The sequence below is a fragment of the Dromaius novaehollandiae genome, chromosome 1, assembly GCF_036370855.1.
Source record: "Dromaius novaehollandiae isolate bDroNov1 chromosome 1, bDroNov1.hap1, whole genome shotgun sequence".
Taxonomy (NCBI): Eukaryota; Metazoa; Chordata; class Aves; order Casuariiformes; family Dromaiidae; genus Dromaius; species Dromaius novaehollandiae.
Genome location: NC_088098.1, coordinates 209,281,125 through 209,298,690, shown reverse-complemented (window position 1 = coordinate 209,298,690; position 17,566 = coordinate 209,281,125). Strand labels below are relative to the sequence as shown.

Genomic DNA, 17,566 nt, shown 5'->3' with positions numbered 1-17,566 from the left:
CTGAGCATTATTAGCATCTCATCTCTGAGATGAAATTCAGAACAGGAAACTATGAAAAAATAAACTTCATTCTTTGCGTTACAATGTAATCACACAACAAACGGAAATGTCCATTACAGTGGTGGCTATTTTTAACTTGTTTTTAAAATTTAAAGCCGGTGTGTCTTGTTCACAAACAGAATTGAAATGGATCCCTGCATATACCAAATCTCTTCCAGCTGCAATAGAAAATCAGAAAGAATAAACAGCTGGGAGTAGACAAAATTGCCAAAATACATATAAGGGTGATAATCACAGTAACACCACTATTGCATAAAATTCAAAGAATACATATTGGCTAACATACTGACTCACCATCTGTAAAGTGGAGTATTTAAAGGGCAGCACAGTTTAAGTCTGCATAGGTAGCACAGAAAAAACAATTTTAGCCTTTACTCCTGTAGCAAGCAAAACCTAGGATATTAACAGGTTTCAGAGCACTCCCATGCTGCTATGAGGAAAGCTAACGCTGTCAGGATGCCCATCTCAAAGCAGCTGTGACATGACTAAATTGCAGTTTATTGATTTCTCAGATCAGAAAGCCACATGCTTTGACATCAACTATGCTCTAAAGCCAGAGAGGATTTCCGAGTGTATATCTTTAGCAGAGCTCCATTCTCCCTTTGTTTTCCACATTACTTTGTCATTCTCGTCTTTGCCACCCATGCCAGAAGAACTACCAGAACAGTCTTTGCTTTCTATATGTGAAAAATCAACACCTTGGGAAGACAAAAGCTGAAGATAGGCACAGAAGAAATCGCCTTTCCACAAGAACTCATTCTGAACCTGTGGCAAGATTCCAGCCAAAGCAGAGTTTAATTCTGTGTTAGTAACAGGCCCTTTACAATCTCCCAGTGACATCAACTCAAAGCAGCTTGAGCTGATTTAACATTTTGTTGCCACCAAAGGGGCAGGTATCCCCCTGACCACCTTGTGCCAGGTCTGCAGCTTGTCTGACTCCTCCATGGGCCAGTCTAATCGAATAATCCAGCAGCAAACTAAAGTTGCAAAGAAAATACTTTCCTGTGTCACACTCAGGAAGGCTACTAAATCAGCTCACAAACAGTCCAATGAAGACCAGAACTGGGAGAGAAATGAACTGTGAGATGGAGTAAGCAGCAAAAGCTTCCTCACTCAGTGTGACAAGCTGTTAAGTCAATGTAGCCATCTTACATAACTCTACCTTTATCTTGCATCTTCCAACACTGGAGCTGAATCAGTCTCTGTTACAATTTAGAATTACCTCAGGACTTTCTATGTGTGGCAGAGGTCCTCCACAAGCCATTCCACAGGCCCTAGTTCACAGTACCTTCCTCTTCCTTCTTTTACAATGTACTACCCAGAAACACACTCTCTACCGTATGAATAACCAGACATCCTCCTGCAAATTGCTGGATATTCACCTCAATGACTTCTGTAGAAGCTAAAGTATTCTAACATTTCATTAGCAAGCCCCAGAAGCAGGGGGCATAATTATTTCTGACAGAGTAAATAATGTAACAATTTAAGACAGAAGGGAGTTAATAGAAGAGGGTACCTGAACAATAGGTAGTTACTAGGCCAATTCATTCCCATTTTCACTGGGGCATAAGAATTGTTTCCCTTACCCCGTTTTAAGAAATGGAGAATAAAGGACAGGAAATCACTAGAAAGGAAAGTGGAGAAGAAAAGAACTCTGAAGAGAGAGGAAGTACAAAATGAGTGAGCACTTAGAGTAGGAAAGCAAACTCCCAGCCTTATTGCTGTTTCTTTTTTTGATAGTCATCAAAGTCTCAGCAAAAGGAGTGTTATCACAGCAACGCAAATATTCCACAGACCTCTAAGCACACAGCATAAAGGCATGGCACAAACGTGAATAAGGAAAGCTAATAAACTTGACTACCAAAAATTAAAATCAGGGAGATACTGTTCACATTGACTTCTATCATTGCTCAATGTTTCATGCAGGCACAGCAGCAGCATTCTGGCTTCTGAAATTTATACAGAGATCTACAGGGCAAAAGATACTAAGACAACTCCAGTTTTATTTCTAATACATAGAAATATGTGGCACTTTGCAGGATGGGTATAGTTTCAAAAGTAATGTAGCGACTTGTGAAAATTAAGAGCAGTATGGTTTCTAGCCACCTAATAAAATTTTATCTATATGATTTCTGTTGTGGATACATCCAAAAGATTATATAGAAGGGGAAAGGAAAGTAAGAGTTATAAAACTACTTATTTTATTTCTGTGCTGTATATGAGTAAAAAGTGGATAGGTGGTATGTTGAATAGTCTGAAGATATGAAGCTAGAAGAAAGTGTAAGAAAAGTCTTCTAGATGAAAAATCTTCTAGGTTTCATTTCCTGCGCTTTTATCGACACTTTACAACAATACACCTCATTTAATTCACATAACAATAACTTGTATCAGAGACACTTCAAATTTAATTCGTGAGTGGTTCTATAGCATAATAGAGACTTGGAACATATATTTTGGGGTTTTTTTCCTCCTCCCCCAAAAATGATTTAAGCCTATAGAAGAACCCTTGGAAGCTAGGCAAGTCTTTTCATTTCACTATCTGCATGGCAAATATGTAACAGAAAAACACAGAGTGTAATATTTACAAAGTAGACAGCATATTAATCCACAAGCAGTTCTCCATTAAAATTACAGAATCATAGAAAAATTTAGGTTAGAAGGGATCCCAGGAGATCAGTCTGGACCAACTTCCTGCTCAGAGCAGGGCTAACTTCAAAGTTAGATCAGTTTGCACAGGGCTTTGTGCAGCTGACTTTTGAAAAGCTCCAAGCATTTATATCCCACATCTTCCACAGTCTATGCCAGTGCTTAACCACTCCCACATTGGAGGGCCGGCAATCATGAGACTTCTGATTGTTTAAAGAAGACTTCATCCATTTTCTCTCCTTGAAAGGGCAATCTGTAGCAGATAGCCAGCATGACATCCCCCTTTTTGGCCTTCCCTCTGATCCTGACACATAAGCCCTCAGCCAGCCTGACACCAATTCCATAGCAGAACTCCAAGTATTAGAGCCTTTCCTTTGCATCCTTTCCCTCGCTGTTAAAACTGTAACGAAGACTGGCATCCATAAGCAAATTCACCTTCATTTGATAGGCCGCAAAAGCTGTCCTCAGACCCTTCAGAACAACTTGCTCCTCCACTCCCAACTGACTATTCCTTAAGTGGGTTATAAATGGAATAACTGTAAAACTGCTGCTCAGAGACCTTTCTCCCACTCTCCCCAAAATCTCAGTCCTGAGTAAATTCACAGCATGCTCACCCCATTTGATAGGTACACTAAGAACCCTGTCCAGACATATTTGTAGGCTTTATTTGTAGTAAATTAACGTGACAACATTTCCACATCCAGTAGGGCTAGCAAAGAATAAGATAAGATGTATCAGAAGAAAGCAGCACAGAACTCAAATATATTGTATATGTGTTTGTATAACACCTTGCAAACATAGATCCTATATAAAACAATCATATGTGTGTTTAAATTGCGCCAAGGAAAACTATGTCATGCCAAATGATACGTAAATGAACAATCCTAACCAAAGTATTGTCCAAGATCTGCATCTCAAAACCCAGTGATTTTGTCTTCGGGGACTGGATGAATTAAAAAATATATGTTTTCCACAGATTCCTCACAGCTCAGAGATAAGAAAAATATCTGGTAGTATCCGCTTTTGAAATAGGTTTTCCACTAGAGCATAGAGAGAGGAGAAGCATTTACTTTTCCCATTTTTGGTTTAGTGAAATTTTTTGTCAGCAGAATGACCTACGTGGTACTGTATAGGAAAAAGCCTAACATTTTATGCATTTATCACAACTGTAATTTGTTCTTGAATAAAGCTTTTTTAATGCCCATTGCCTGCTGCTATTGTGTATGTAAGGGTCATAATGTCCTGTCCAAGCTTCAAGCACACTAAAAGACCACATCTAATGGCTCAAAGCAGTGATCCAGAGCTTTTAAGTGTGGTGGGCTTGCAGATTAGTTTAAGAGTACAGAACAGCACCATGACTTTTGACATTATCACATCTCAGTTTCCTCGCTGTTTCTTTTTATCTTATTTTATATGAATCAGTATGGTAATAACCTACTGGAAATAGATTAAATCCCTCTGGAATACTAATCTAGAGATACTTTTTTTTTTCTCCGTGCTTAGTCTCACAGTGCTTCATTAGCTTAATTTCCAAATGTTTCAGACACAAATTAGCTGAGCCAGGAGCACTTTGAAGTTTGTAGGCCCAGAGGTGCTCTGGCTCTATCCATCTACCTTTTAAGGTGAAATCCAAGAGCACTGGTTAGAAGATAGCTGCAGAATATTCCACGGTACAGGACTCCTATAGTGTCCTGTGATGGAAAGATACAAGACTGTGGCTCAGTAAAGCCACAAGCACAGAGCACCTCAACTGATGCCCTCAGGCTATGGACCATGGCACCATTCAGCATATGATATATATTCTGATGGCTTAACCTATGAGGTTTTAAATGAGCCACGTACTAATTACCTCAGACTCCTGATCTCCAGTAGAGAGGTGGTGACTGAAGAAGCTACCATTTCTAGCTATCCAGTCTATCTTCTGCCAGAGTTAATTAGGAATACTAGAACAGAAGATATGTCCATTCTTCAGCCCACTTAACTTAAAACCACTATTTGATTGCAGCTTACATCAGTGTATAGCAGGACGGTAGTGAACATGGTTACATTATATCACTCTCGATGTAGAATGGTGAAAGAAAGTAGACTGCTAAGTGGAGGTACAACCTTCATCTGCCACAACTAAATTCAGCAGGGATTTATTTCTCAGCTCTCACAGAGCTATACGGAAAAGAACTCTGAAATTTGTCCTCCCTGAAACTAAGTCATTGGCTGGAAAATCCCCTTTAACAAAGATACCTGAATCCCAAAAGAACTTAAGACTTTCTGCACTGGATTTTAGTGCACCTAACATTTAGGGGTCTGAGAAGATCCACTATGCTTATTTCTGAACCTAGGTTCCATATATATGAGAGAGCTAGGCATAATAAAATGGTATTTACAAAAGCCAGCATGATGAAAGTAACCTGGCAGGCATCCAGGTTTGACTTGGCAATGTGGCAGAATACCCCACTGAGTATAAGCTAGATCATTAAAAGCAGGGCTCAGTATCACACAATAGGGCCAGACTGCATAAAACAGTATAAAGCAGGAGACAGGACTAATATCACAGATATTGGATTTTTTTTTTTTAGTAGCTACACATGATCATTTGGAGTTTTATTGTTTCTTATAAACTTGGAATCTTACTTCTGTGTTGTTGCTCTATTGCTCTTTGCTAATAAAAGGGCATCATTAACACTTCTGTTTTGCACATGGCCTATCTCATTGTCTTGTCTTAAGAGTTTCTAGCGCAATGGACTCTGCAGATGAGGTCAGTCAAGTCCAGTGTATGGAATACATCCTAGACTTAGGTTATGTTTACATCAGCAAGCAGTGTGGTACAATAAGCACAGACTTGTAAAGTGATACACTTTGTGTTGAGAACAGGCTGTCCAAACTATATGTGGACATGAGCTTTCTCCCTAGCCAGCATCTAAGCAAGGGGATTCTGAGCACGAACATTTGTAGAGAGCCAGGCAGGCCAGCCTTACATGCCAAATTACTGCCTGTTCATGGATCTAATCGTACAGCCTCATCCCAAATATGATGACCGAACTGAATGGAGAGGCCTTTCCAAAACTATACAGTTGAGATTTAAAGAGATGCAAAAAGATTCCAGCAAAGTCAAATGGGTACAAACTTTGAGGCTTGTCCTCAAACCAATGGCTGACAGAAGTTCCAGGTTACACACTCTTAGGGGTTGCACCGCTGTAAAGAAATGATACTTCTAAAAATGGATGCAGGTGGAGTGTTATTTTTGGTGAGATCCCAGTCCTCAAGCCATCCCACCCTGACTCCTCCTCCTGCACCCATGGAACACACAAGGTGGGAGAAAGAGTAAAGGCCTTTCTAGCATCCAAGTCCCTGTTTGTCCATCAGGAATTACACCACATTACTAATTCTATAAAGAAGCACTTTTCCAAACTGAGGTATTTCACCTACCTCCAGGAGCCCTGCAGATGCTTTCCAAACTGCTGAAAAGCTCCTTGTGGATGTGCTGCAGTCCTCCCTCCTCTTGCTGTGGTCACAGGTCTTGCTACTGCCTACAGCGCTATATGGGGAAGAAAATTTGGGTGTCCTCATTACAGGCTGCACAGAGACATTTAGCAATCAATCCACCTCTGGTAAATGAACCTAGAGGGCCACATTATCTCTCTGGAGAGTCTTTATAACCTTTCATAAAGTGTTGGGTAGTGGGGCACAATTTTTTTTAATATGTCTTAAAATAATGACTTTTACCTTATTTTTAATTGTTTGTCTTGCTGGTGTTACAGTCAACTCTGTCGCTGGCAGCACAGCCCTGTGAGAAGTGACCAAGGTGAACCAGGCGCTGAAATCAGGGCTTTAGCCCCTAAACACATTTTGTTGCAAGTTAAAATAACCAGAGTGCGAGATACAAGGGTGGTCGTCCATGGGGCAGCAGGACATCGTGGGCAAGCACGGATAGCGGGAGAAGGCAGAAGGAAAGCGCGCATGTCTGCACCAACAGGAGAGCAGTAAGTGCCTGGACAGCAGCTTCTGCACCCGGCTGGGCTCCGACATCTCCTTCCTCGCCCCAGGCGGGATGGAGGCAGCGCCCGATGCCGGCGATCGGGGAGAGCCGAGTCGCCACAGCAGCGCCGCAAGGGCGCGAGGCGGCCGCTCTGAGGCGGGAGCCGCCGGCCCGGCCTGAGGGGCGGCCAACGGCCGGCGCGCGCTGGGGGAAAGACCAAGGGCCGGCGCGCGCTTGGGGCGGGGGGGCGACCAACGGCCGGTGCGCGCCCGCCTCCTGGCGCGGCGGGGCGGGAGCAGGACTTGGGCCCGCGGGGCGGGCGCTGAGGGAGGCGGCGCGGCGCGGCGCGGCTCGGCTCGGCTCGGCTCGGCTCGGAGCAGGCCGGCTCGCGATGTGGACCTCGCTCCGCACCGTCACGGAGCCCGCCGGCCCCAGAGCAACCAGCGGCCGCTTCTGGGCTCTGATCTTGGGAGCAGCAGCCGGGCTCTTCCTCCTCGGGTTCCTCATCGGTACAGTGCGGACTAAACCCCTCTCTCCTCGCACCTGGGGGCTCTCCGCCCTTCCTAGCCGGGGGAGGCGTCTCGGAGCCAGGCGGGGGGCCGGGGCCGGGGGTGGGCGCAGGCCGGCTTCCCTAGCGGGGTTTCGTCGCCGCTGGTTCCGAGGTGACGCCTGGGCCGGCCGGGCTGTCACCGCCCGCCCCTTTACTCCCCGGTCGGGTGCGTTGCACTCACTGTCCCCTCGGGCGCTCCCTGGCGCCTTCCCCGTGCCCTCGTCTCCAGGAGCAGCTCCTGGGATTTCCAGCTCCTCCACAGCGAGGAGAGGCCCTCTGCTGAGAGTTTCTTTTCGGCTTGTTTTTCAGTTTTCTTTTTATACATAGTAACACTGTGGGCAAGAGAAGACTCAGTTTCTGAGGAAGGGGCAGAAGACAGGCCCGTCGACCTCAGTGACTTTAAACCACACAGAGCCCAAATGCGATAAGGAGGAAGATTTTCACACACTGAGAAAACAGATTGGGGGTTGGAGGAGAGCAGACAGGAGGGGGAAAGCAGTCTTTAATTTACCATTGCATCTCCCATACGGCCCAAGCAGGCAGGCCCACGGGTCGTTCCCACAAGCGGCTTCCCTTTCCTCACTCACTTCCTTCCTCACCTGGATAAGGATCAGCAGGGAGGGGGTGGAGGGGAGGAAGGAAAACAAAAAGACTGTGTGTGTTTTGAAATGTCTTGATATTTATTTGGGGTTTATGCCATTGGAAAGCCCTGACTGAATTACCCTCTCCTCATGTGGAAAAAACCTGTCCCCATGGTAGTGACCAGTCCATCATCAGTGCCAGCATGTTGCCTGTGCTTAGCTCCCCATGGTTTCTCCTGTTTGCACTAGCCATGTAGCTTCGGCTGCATTTGCACAGAACATGTCCGGTCTCTGAATTGAAAATAAAAACAGATGTCAGAAACGCTTTCTTTCTAGCCAGGTGTTCCTCTCAGCACTTATTCTGATAATCCCTATACAGTAAGGGAATGATTCCAGAGTAGGAGCCAGACAGACCATAGAGTGAGAAAATGGTTACAAGACATCTGTTCCTTACAAAGGCTGCCTGTATGTCTGTGTATTTTTGTGAAGCTACTGCCTTGTTACTGAGGTGACTGAAATGACTGACAGCATTCTTGTACTCAAGGATAATAGATAAGACTCCTCAGCATCCACAGTACAGTAACTGTGATGAAAAGATGTAATATTTTATTCCCCTCAATATCTACCTAGTCAGTAAGTTCTCTTACTGTATGTGGGACCACCACAGATATTACTAGGCTCTGCCTTAGTTGTGGCTGCTTGACTGTACCTTAATAAAAACAATTGTAGAATACACAGTGAAAATATTGCAGTGATCCCAAAGAGAATTGATATGTGTCATAGGAATATTGTTCTCCTGGTGTTTTCATGATTATATTTTGGTGTGTTGTGTAGGCTGGTTTGCAAAACCTACAGAAGAGAAGACATCTGTGAGTCCTCATGAAAAGATGAAGGCGGCATTTATGGCTGAAATGAAAGCCGAAAACATCAAGCAGTTTCTTTAGTAAGCGATGTGTAGGCTTATTAATCATAAATCATAAAAGAAAAAAAAAGGTTGAAACTGGAACCAGCCCACTGACTGAGGATGATATACAGATTCTGGTTCATAGGTTTTATCTAATGTGTCCCGTCAAATTGGACTTTATGAAAGGACTTAAGTCAGGAGAGATTCAGTGGAAAATAATGGATTATATCAACATAAAAAAGAAAATCATACCAATGGTCCTAACTTTTCAGTTCTCCCTACAGCTTAGACCATCATACCTTACTATTCTCCCTTCACACTTCATCATGCAGTGACCAAATTGCAAATTGACCTTACCTGCTACTACTCTAACCTTATACCCACTTTCATGAAGAAAGAGATGTTCCCAGGCTCTCTCCCTCCGCACACTGAGTAGCTAGCACAGACATGGTAGATACCAGCTAGTCAGTTGATGGTACATTAAACTGCTCACAATAAATGTAATATTCTTAAAGTTTCAGAGTCTTTCCTAAGATCTTGATTTTTTTTTCAAATACTTTATTTATCTTACCTACCCTTTAGTACTTAAATTGGACAAGTGATTTTAAAAATACTGTGGTTCTTTTATTAAAGCCTAAAAGCAAAGCTGCTAACATTTGTTCCTGAAGATTCCATTGGTGGAAGAGAATGATATAGATTTTTTTTTAATTATTATAGTCCTTAATTTCTGTAACTTAATTAGGAGCTTTAATGTCAAGGAAGCTGTTGTGCTGTTAGTCGTTTATTTTAGGGACCTCATAAACAGTTTATTTGCCTGTTAGGGAGTGTAGCATTTGTTAAAAGCCTTTATTAGTTCCAGCCAGGAATGGATCAAAAGTCATAGTTTATTGAAAGAAATTACTTTTCTGTGTGAAAAAGTATCAGAGGATCAGTGATTTTAGGAGTAATCAGTGGATTCTGATTTGCCTTTAATTCCTAACCTGATTAAGTAGCTTGAAGTTGTATCTTGTTCCAAAGCCTTACCAAAAAAAAAAAAAACCCTAATCTTACTAAAAAACATTTTCAGTTCATGAGATTGTGGCTATCCCACTCAATTCACTTTAAGTGCACTTGCCATGAACTATTGCAGGTAAATTAACTGGAAAGTACATTATTTTTACTGCTAAGAACAATGCTGAAAACTGAAGCCTTAGGATTTTTTACAGGCTTAACTTGTGTTTTGGTTACTACCAAGTCAACTGTTGCTAAACAACTCTGTGAAAGGACTGTTTTCTGCCATCCAAACTCCCTGTCCCATTATCTGTAATGCAGCCAATTTTGTGGTGAAATACAGCAAATACTTAATCATGACTCAGAACAACCAGTACAGGCAGTCAACAGCTTAGAACAGGAAATGTGGAAAAACACAATATTCAATTAAATGGGAATAAATACAGGAGGATATTATTGCTTAAGTCAAATTTTAACCAAAACATGAGAGTTAAACCTTCTCAGATCTTACAGAAAACAAACATTGGCTCTTTAACACATAACCATGCACTTGGTTCAATATATCATCCAGAAAATGGTACCTTCACTCTAACAGGGACTTATAGTATGGTGTTGATACAAGATGTTGAGTTTATCAGAGGAATGTGATTTTACCTGTCAGCATTCTGTACAAAAGCAGGAACGTATAGTGCTTGCAAAGAATATATAGTGCTTACAGAGTACTTTGTTTGCTGGCTTTGTTCTCCCTGGAGATCAAGAATTAAAATTTTTTGCAAACTTATACTCCTTCCGCATCCAAGAGCCAATTTTCCTCATTAACGCTAGCTGGTGTGGCACGTTTCTATGACATGTTGATGACATGGTCTTGTGACAGAATGAGGACATGCTGATGACAACCTCATTCATTTGGAGCTTCTTAGCTCGCTTTACTACTGGACCTACTCAGTGGTCTGCGCAAGTTTTTTTCAGGCAGTGGGTTGCTCGCTATTCGTGATACCTTACACTGTTATTTGCTAGGTATGACAGAATGATTTTTAAGTCACAAGCATTTGAGGTTTCCTGTTCCTTGTTTGTATGCCACTGTGAACTCACTTTCTCTTATTTGCATACAAGATGCAGTCAGAGATAAATACACAAGACACATGTCTAGATAAATAAATATTTGTGCCAAAATTAATTAAAATATTGGGCTGAGAAGAATATACAGTTAATTGCATGTAGGAATCAAACTGATTATGCACATTTTTAAATTGACTACATAGAGAGAATCATATTCAATTATTTCATCACTTCACAAGGGAGATTGGTCTCATGCATAGAAAGGATTGGCCATCCAGGTCATCCAGCAGACGAAGAGGAAAACAAAGACAAGACCCCACAGCTGATGTCATCATGTTATTGCTGCTAAGCCACACTGCTAGGAAGATTGCACTTGTGGCAGCTCAGGACAAACTGAAACCCTTTACCTCAACTTAGGTTTAAGACAGATAAAAACATAGATGCGGAGAGGACTGGGTCCTGATTTAGTCTGGGTGGGTACATCTGCTCATCTCTAGGGGGTTTTGCAATGGGTTTATTTCTAACCAGGGCAAGAGGAGTTCTGATTCTAATCTGCAATGCCTGATCCTGATTGACTTCTTTGTCTCTAGCAATTTTACACGCCTTCCGCACCTAGCAGGAACAGAGGAGAATCTGCGCCTGGCAAAGCAAATCCAAGCTGAATGGAAGGAGTTTGGATTGGATTCTGTTCAGCTGGCTCACTATGATGTCTTACTTTCTTACCCAGATGAAACTAAGCCCAACTACATCTCAATAATTGATGAGCATGGAAATGAGGTAAAGAAAACCATTTTTCAACCAGGGGAAAAAAAATCTCCTTCATATAATACCTTGGAAGACTGCGAGGGAAAGCTATCATCTGCTGTGTTGATGGTGTTGAGCTTGATCCAAAACTCATGGAAACTGATGGTCCCAGTTTGCTTTTTTTTGTTTCTTTGTTTCTCCATCTGTATGCTAGATGTACTAATAATTACCAAGATTCATATAACATACTGAGATGTATGGATTGAAAGAGATTTATGTAAGAGAATTATGTAATTCAATCGTTTTTAAATTGTTATATTATTTAAAAAGAGGAAGATAATTGTAGTCAGTGTCATTATTTGCACTGAATCATTTGTACAGTACCAGTGATTGTGCTAAATTCAGTTTCTTGAAGCATAGGCCTCCAGAAGTACTGACACAAGCAAAATCATTTGTGCTAAATTCAGTTTCTTGAAGCATAGGCCTCCAGAAGTACTTACACAAGCAAAATCATTCATTACAGTGCAGCTGTATTGCTTGTGGAAGCTCCAGGGATGAGCAGAACAAAACCATTTTTTACGGTTATGGTCTAACCCTGCTTTTATCTGCTGAATAGGGACCACCTTAAGCGACCGTATGTTATTTAAGTGGGATTCTGTGTGAAGGGTGGAGATGCAGTTTGCAAGTTAACACCTTGAATCTGCATACTGAAAATGATGCTCAATGCTTGTAAAAGTTTTGGCCACTCCTCATTTAGAGTCATTAAACTAGAATCCTTTAGGCATCAAATGCTTATGAAATGCACCTGGAAAAACAATACTTCTTTCTCATATTGTCTGGTTTACTTTTTTTTTTCTTCTTTCATATTAGATTTTCAACACATCATTATCTGAGCCTCCTCCTCCAGGCTATGAGGCTGTTAGAGATGTGGTGCCACCTTACAGTGCATTTTCAGCCCAAGGAATGCCTGAGGTAAAATAATAGAACTGGGAAATTCCTAGCTTTTAAGCTTTATTTGTTCAAACCTGACATCATAGTAGAAAAGATGTGCTAGCGCTGCGCTAGCCCTGGTGTTCTGGGGAGTCCTGCAATGGAACAACTTTGCAATTGAGCAGTCGTACCTGTCTGTTTATATTTTTTCTCTGGTTTGAGTCAGAATGGGATTTTTTTTTTGCCTTTTCTTTAAAAAATGCATGAATAAATGTTTAATATTATCAGTTGCTGTAAGCTTCTCCAGATAATAGTATACCCTACTGTTTCCCATCTTGATTAACAAATAAGACTTTTATATTTAAGTAGCCAAATGAATAACCTAATTTCAAAGTGCTGCTTGCCCGTGGCTCATACTGACAGGTATAAACACAGAGTGTACAATATGCCCAAAAATGGCTTTTGCTAGCATTTCTAGCTGGGGGGCAAAGTGTTACTGAGATGTGAACTTAACACTAATCCTTTCTATCTTCTTGTACAGATGGTACCAGCCGACAAGTTTTCTTTTATGAAGCTGGTCCATGTGACAGGAGTTTTATATCCTCTGATCATTAGTGATTTCAGTTAATAATTTCTAAGATTGAAAAGTATCTCTCCTGTCTCTATATAAAATCATAGAATAACTTAGTTTGGCAGGGACCTCGGCAAGTCATCTAGTCCAATCTCTGCTTCAAAGCTGTATCTAATATTGAATCTCACCCTGCTGCTAGTTCTCTTACTCAGCCCAGTATTTAATTCCCGTACTTTCTGAAGTTTGTTAGAAAAATTGTACAAGTTCAGAAGGGTATCAAAAGGATATCAGAAGACACCATGTATTCATATGCCTCAGATATTCAAAGGCACCTGGAGAACCAGGCAGATAGTCTCTGTCCCATAGGATATGAGAGCTTTGAGTGTTTCAAGAATTGCAGTAGGGGTTTTGGAACATAATGTAAGGTAAAATTCATGGATTCTGACTTCCTATCATAACATAGTATCTCGAAAGAAAGGCAGAATAACTTCACCATTTTATTTGGTCTCTGGAGAGCTACAGTACATGGTGGGATATGGGAAATAATAAAAAGAAGTTTAAAAAGCTGAAGCTTCCTTCCTTAGAAAATGATTTTATTTTAATCAAATATGAGAATGTTTTTTCTGGAAGAAAGAATACGTGAAAGACATTGTCTTTTCAAAATATCATGCTTATGTTTTCTTTATTACATAATATTCTGACAAGAAGCTATAGGTGCCTAGCTAGAGCTGCTAAGAATAGTATTCTTCAGTGAGATGCAGTGAGTCTGCATCTATACTGCAAATAGCACAGGAGGGAGCATGTATATAGCTCAGCAGGGAGAATACTCAATGGTATCTGGACTCTTGTGAATTCTCCCAGGCCTGTATGTATTTTATATTAAAAGCTATTCCATTAAAAAACAGAGCTAATCTGTGGAAAGAGAGATTTGGAACTTGGCAAGTGCATTCACTAGTCTAATATTCTGTCTCTGCTCATGAATTTTGCACACCATTCCTGCTTAGGGCTCCAGGTTCAATGAAGGAAGAAAGCTGCAAAGTACCTGCATGCCAACTAACTATAGCCTCATGAGTAGGCCATGCTTTGGAAAGTGGGAGAAATGGGTTCGAAGGTCTTTATGCTCAGAGAGGCCAAGAACTCAGCTCTCACCTTTTCTGGGGAAGTGCTCTGATCAGGGAGTTGTTATGTAAACTTGGGCACTGCTAGCACCATCACTTTTTCGAGCAGCTGCTTTTTTAAAAAAAAGGTTGTGGAAATGACTGTGTTTTGAAGGATAAATCCTGTCAGAGTGAGACACTCACCTGCCTACTGGAGTGAGACCCTGCAGAGATTTAGAAACAGTTCTACCTTATTTCTGCTTTTCAGTGCATGGGAGATCTGTATTCCTGCACTGTTACAGAAACAAAACTGGAAACACCCAGGGGAACTGGTCACTGAGGTAGGCAGCACCAGCTGAGTATAGAATCTGTCTGCCTCCAGGTTAACCAGCTACTTCAGATAGGCTTCAGCTTCAGACTAAACATAAATTTAGATATTTTCATGTAGGTGCCCATATGTGCTTTTGATATCTGAACTGCCATGGTAGTCAGTGGAGGTTTACTCAATACAAATCAGCGGACCCTAGATAACAATTTAACTCATCCCAGTGTAGAACTTGACATTTGGTTTAGTTACTTAAACACTGGTGTCTAGTGCCATTTGAGATGTGCTAGGATATACTGACTGTATAGTGATATATATTCTCACTCTAGAAAATAGTCATATATAAAAGGGCATGTTTCTTGTGGATCCTGTGGTTTATCTGCTACCCCTGTTCTTGGATATTTCAGGCTGTCTCAAATGACACTAGACCACTATGTTTAGGCAGCTGAATTAAGCCATAGAGGTTGAAAACCTCGATCACTGTTTAGGCTCTACTGATTCTATTAGCTATATCTCTGTTGAAAATAGTCTATATGTAGACACCCAAATATAAATGTCATAATATTTAACTGAATGCTACCTTTAGTGACTTAGTTTAATCACAGTGTCCAATATGCTAGAATTTTTTCTTAGTTCTTATCATTTAAAATAGTAAGAACATCACCAGTGTTGCTTTACTATGGCTATAATGATTTGATTATCACATACCTATGGTCAGAAAGCAGTACACTTTCATTAGGTCAGATGACACTGCTCTTTATCACAAGGGATTATTTTATCTCTTAATGCTCCAAAGTGAGTAAACTTTCTTTCCTTTAAAAGACTTCAAAACCATTCTGTCGTTAGGGAGGGAAGTGTTAAGTGCAGCCTATGGCAGCATCAGTTTGAAAGAAACTGTGGACACGGACCTCAGGTAGGGTAGTGCAAAAGATCCTTTATTGAAAACACAATGGCTGGTTATATAGCAGTCAAGCTCAGCCACTCCTCCAAGTATCTCCTAGGCATTGTGGCATCTTGTGATAAGTAGGAAGACGTCTTCTGATGCCTGGCAGGCGGGCAAGACAGTCCAGCAGGACAGGCCCACCGCAGCTGCTGGCACGTAGGCAGGAAGGCACACCGTGACTGCTGGCACGTAGGCAAGAAGGCACATGATCACTAGCAACTCACGTGCACACATTCTGGCAACAAATCATGGTTACCACATCATTACTTTCTGCGTTAGAGATTCTCTGCTGTCTTACACAGCATCATTCTATCTTGGTCCCCAACAGAAACCGTTGAAAAAGTGAAATTACAAGGCACTTCAGCCTGAAAAACCCTGAAAAAGGTAGTGGGAAGGAAGGGACCAGATCATGTGGTCCAACCCCAGTTCAGATGAAAAGTTAAGCTTCTAGCAGAAGCTTCTTCTAATAGAAATCTTTAGTGGAAAGCAGGCGAAGTAGCGAAGTGAAGTCCCCTTCTGTTCTTATACACAGTAATACCAGCTTGGAATATCAGTATCATCAGTAACAGTAAAATTCTGCTCCTTCTTTCCTTTTTAAGTGACTTAACTATACCAGTACTCACATACAGTTAATGATGGTCGCAAGCAAGATGTATGTTTGAGCCTTCTAACAAATCTAAAAGAGCTCAAAAGACATTTTGTAAGAAGAGGCCACAATACATTTTCATAACTTTTATTTTGTAATATTTTTTAAGTGGCAGTTGTGTAAACATGAAGGATTTTATTACATTATGGTATAAATTGTCACAACTCTCTGATGAGAAATTCATAGCATTGATGTAATCCTTAGTCATGTTAATGGAAGTTAAAGACGAAGGATTTTCGGAGATGCTAAAGGAATTGCATTAAGGAAGTGTGATTTGCTATGTAATACATACAGGATTGCCTGAATCTTCAAATAAGTACCTTTTAATGTAGTTTCATAAATACAAAGACTAACTACTCTGCAACACCATGAAAAATGCTGTTTTCCTTCCCACTATAAATCTGGATTATATACCTTCCATCAGATATAGTTATGAGAGCTTTTCCTGAGGAACAGAACTGACCTTATCTTTCTGTGATGGCACTTACTTAATCGAGGCAAATTATAAAATATATGAATAGATTTTTACCATAAAATTTTACTGTCATGATAACTTGTTTTATATTTCATTGTAGAACAACTGCTCTGATTGTGGCAAACAGTAAATGGCCATTAATTAAAGCTCTGTAATTATGTAAGCCAGACCATTCAAACCAGCATTCTTGTACTTGCCTGAAAAAATAAAATAGCCTACAAATGTAAGCATTTTCTACAAGATATTCTGAAGAACTTATGCTAAAATGAAGGACCAAATTCTGTATCTAATGTTGAAATTCAGCCTGCTGACAGTGATCTTACTTAGCCCAGTATTTAATTCCTGTACTTTCTGAAGTTTGTTAGTAAGCTGTGCAACTTCAGAAAATAAAAGATTTTATTATGTTATGGTAAAAATAATCTAATTACACTAGAAAATCTCTCTCAACTTCAGTAGGGTTACCCTTGATTTTACTGAGAGGAAAAGCTAGTGCATAAATTCAGGAAAGTCTCTCCAAGAATGATCCTCGTGTTTGTGACACACTCTGAACAGAGGGCCAGAATCTTAGGAGGTGTGAAACTGCTCCCCTTATTTAAATACAGTTCCACTTATTTCATTAGTTTACACTTACTGAGATTCTGGTTCATTTTGCTTAATTTAAGAAGAAATCTCAATTTGAGCAGATTAGTGATGAAACCAGTATAGTATAGACTGTAGCACAGTCTATCAGGATGTGCTATATGTTGTAACACCGGCTGAGCTGAATGTCTAGTCTGGGAATTTCATCAGTGTAAGACCTTTAAGCTTGTACCTTTTCAAAATTAAAAAGGAAGATCTCTCTGGATGTGTCTGGTAATACGGAAAAGCCCACTAAGGAGGAATTTCTTGTCATTTAATTTTAGTTGTTTGAAATTATAGTAATCTGTGCTAAACTGGCCTTTAAAGATCCATCTATAGTGAATGAGAGGTGTCTCCAAAGTGCAATTTATTCCTTCTTAAAAACGGTGTTTAAAACAGGTTTTGAGTGAAAACTCCCTAGAACTTCCAAACTCTCATCACTGGCTATAGAGCG

The 17,566-nt window shown here is 40.8% G+C and overlaps 1 protein-coding gene and 1 long non-coding RNA gene across 4 annotated transcripts in view; one reads left to right on the top strand and one right to left on the bottom strand.

Moving 5' to 3' along the window:
- LOC112988553 (uncharacterized) overlaps positions 1–6,955 on the bottom strand; it is a 52,404-nt gene extending 45,449 nt beyond the window's left edge. For 2 of the 3 annotated variants that reach the window (XR_010387328.1, XR_010387329.1), the window contains exons 1-2: positions 6,427–6,955; positions 6,130–6,238 (exon numbers count right to left, since the gene is read on the bottom strand). This is a non-coding gene — a long non-coding RNA (uncharacterized LOC112988553). Of the gene's footprint in view, positions 1–15; positions 219–6,129; positions 6,239–6,426 lie in introns of those variants that run through there. The other variant, XR_003260565.2, reaches the window with a different exon arrangement.
- Positions 6,956–6,961: 6 nt separating this feature from the next.
- The window catches only part of LOC112988580 (putative N-acetylated-alpha-linked acidic dipeptidase), a 35,427-nt gene continuing 24,822 nt past the window's right edge, over positions 6,962–17,566 (top strand). Inside the window, exons 1-4 of the mRNA XM_026109173.2 lie at positions 6,962–7,188; positions 8,645–8,753; positions 11,354–11,540; positions 12,378–12,479. Of these exons, the coding sequence (XP_025964958.2) occupies positions 7,071–7,188; positions 8,645–8,753; positions 11,354–11,540; positions 12,378–12,479 (516 nt within the window). The 5' untranslated portion in view covers positions 6,962–7,070. The remainder of the gene's footprint in view (positions 7,189–8,644; positions 8,754–11,353; positions 11,541–12,377; positions 12,480–17,566) is intronic.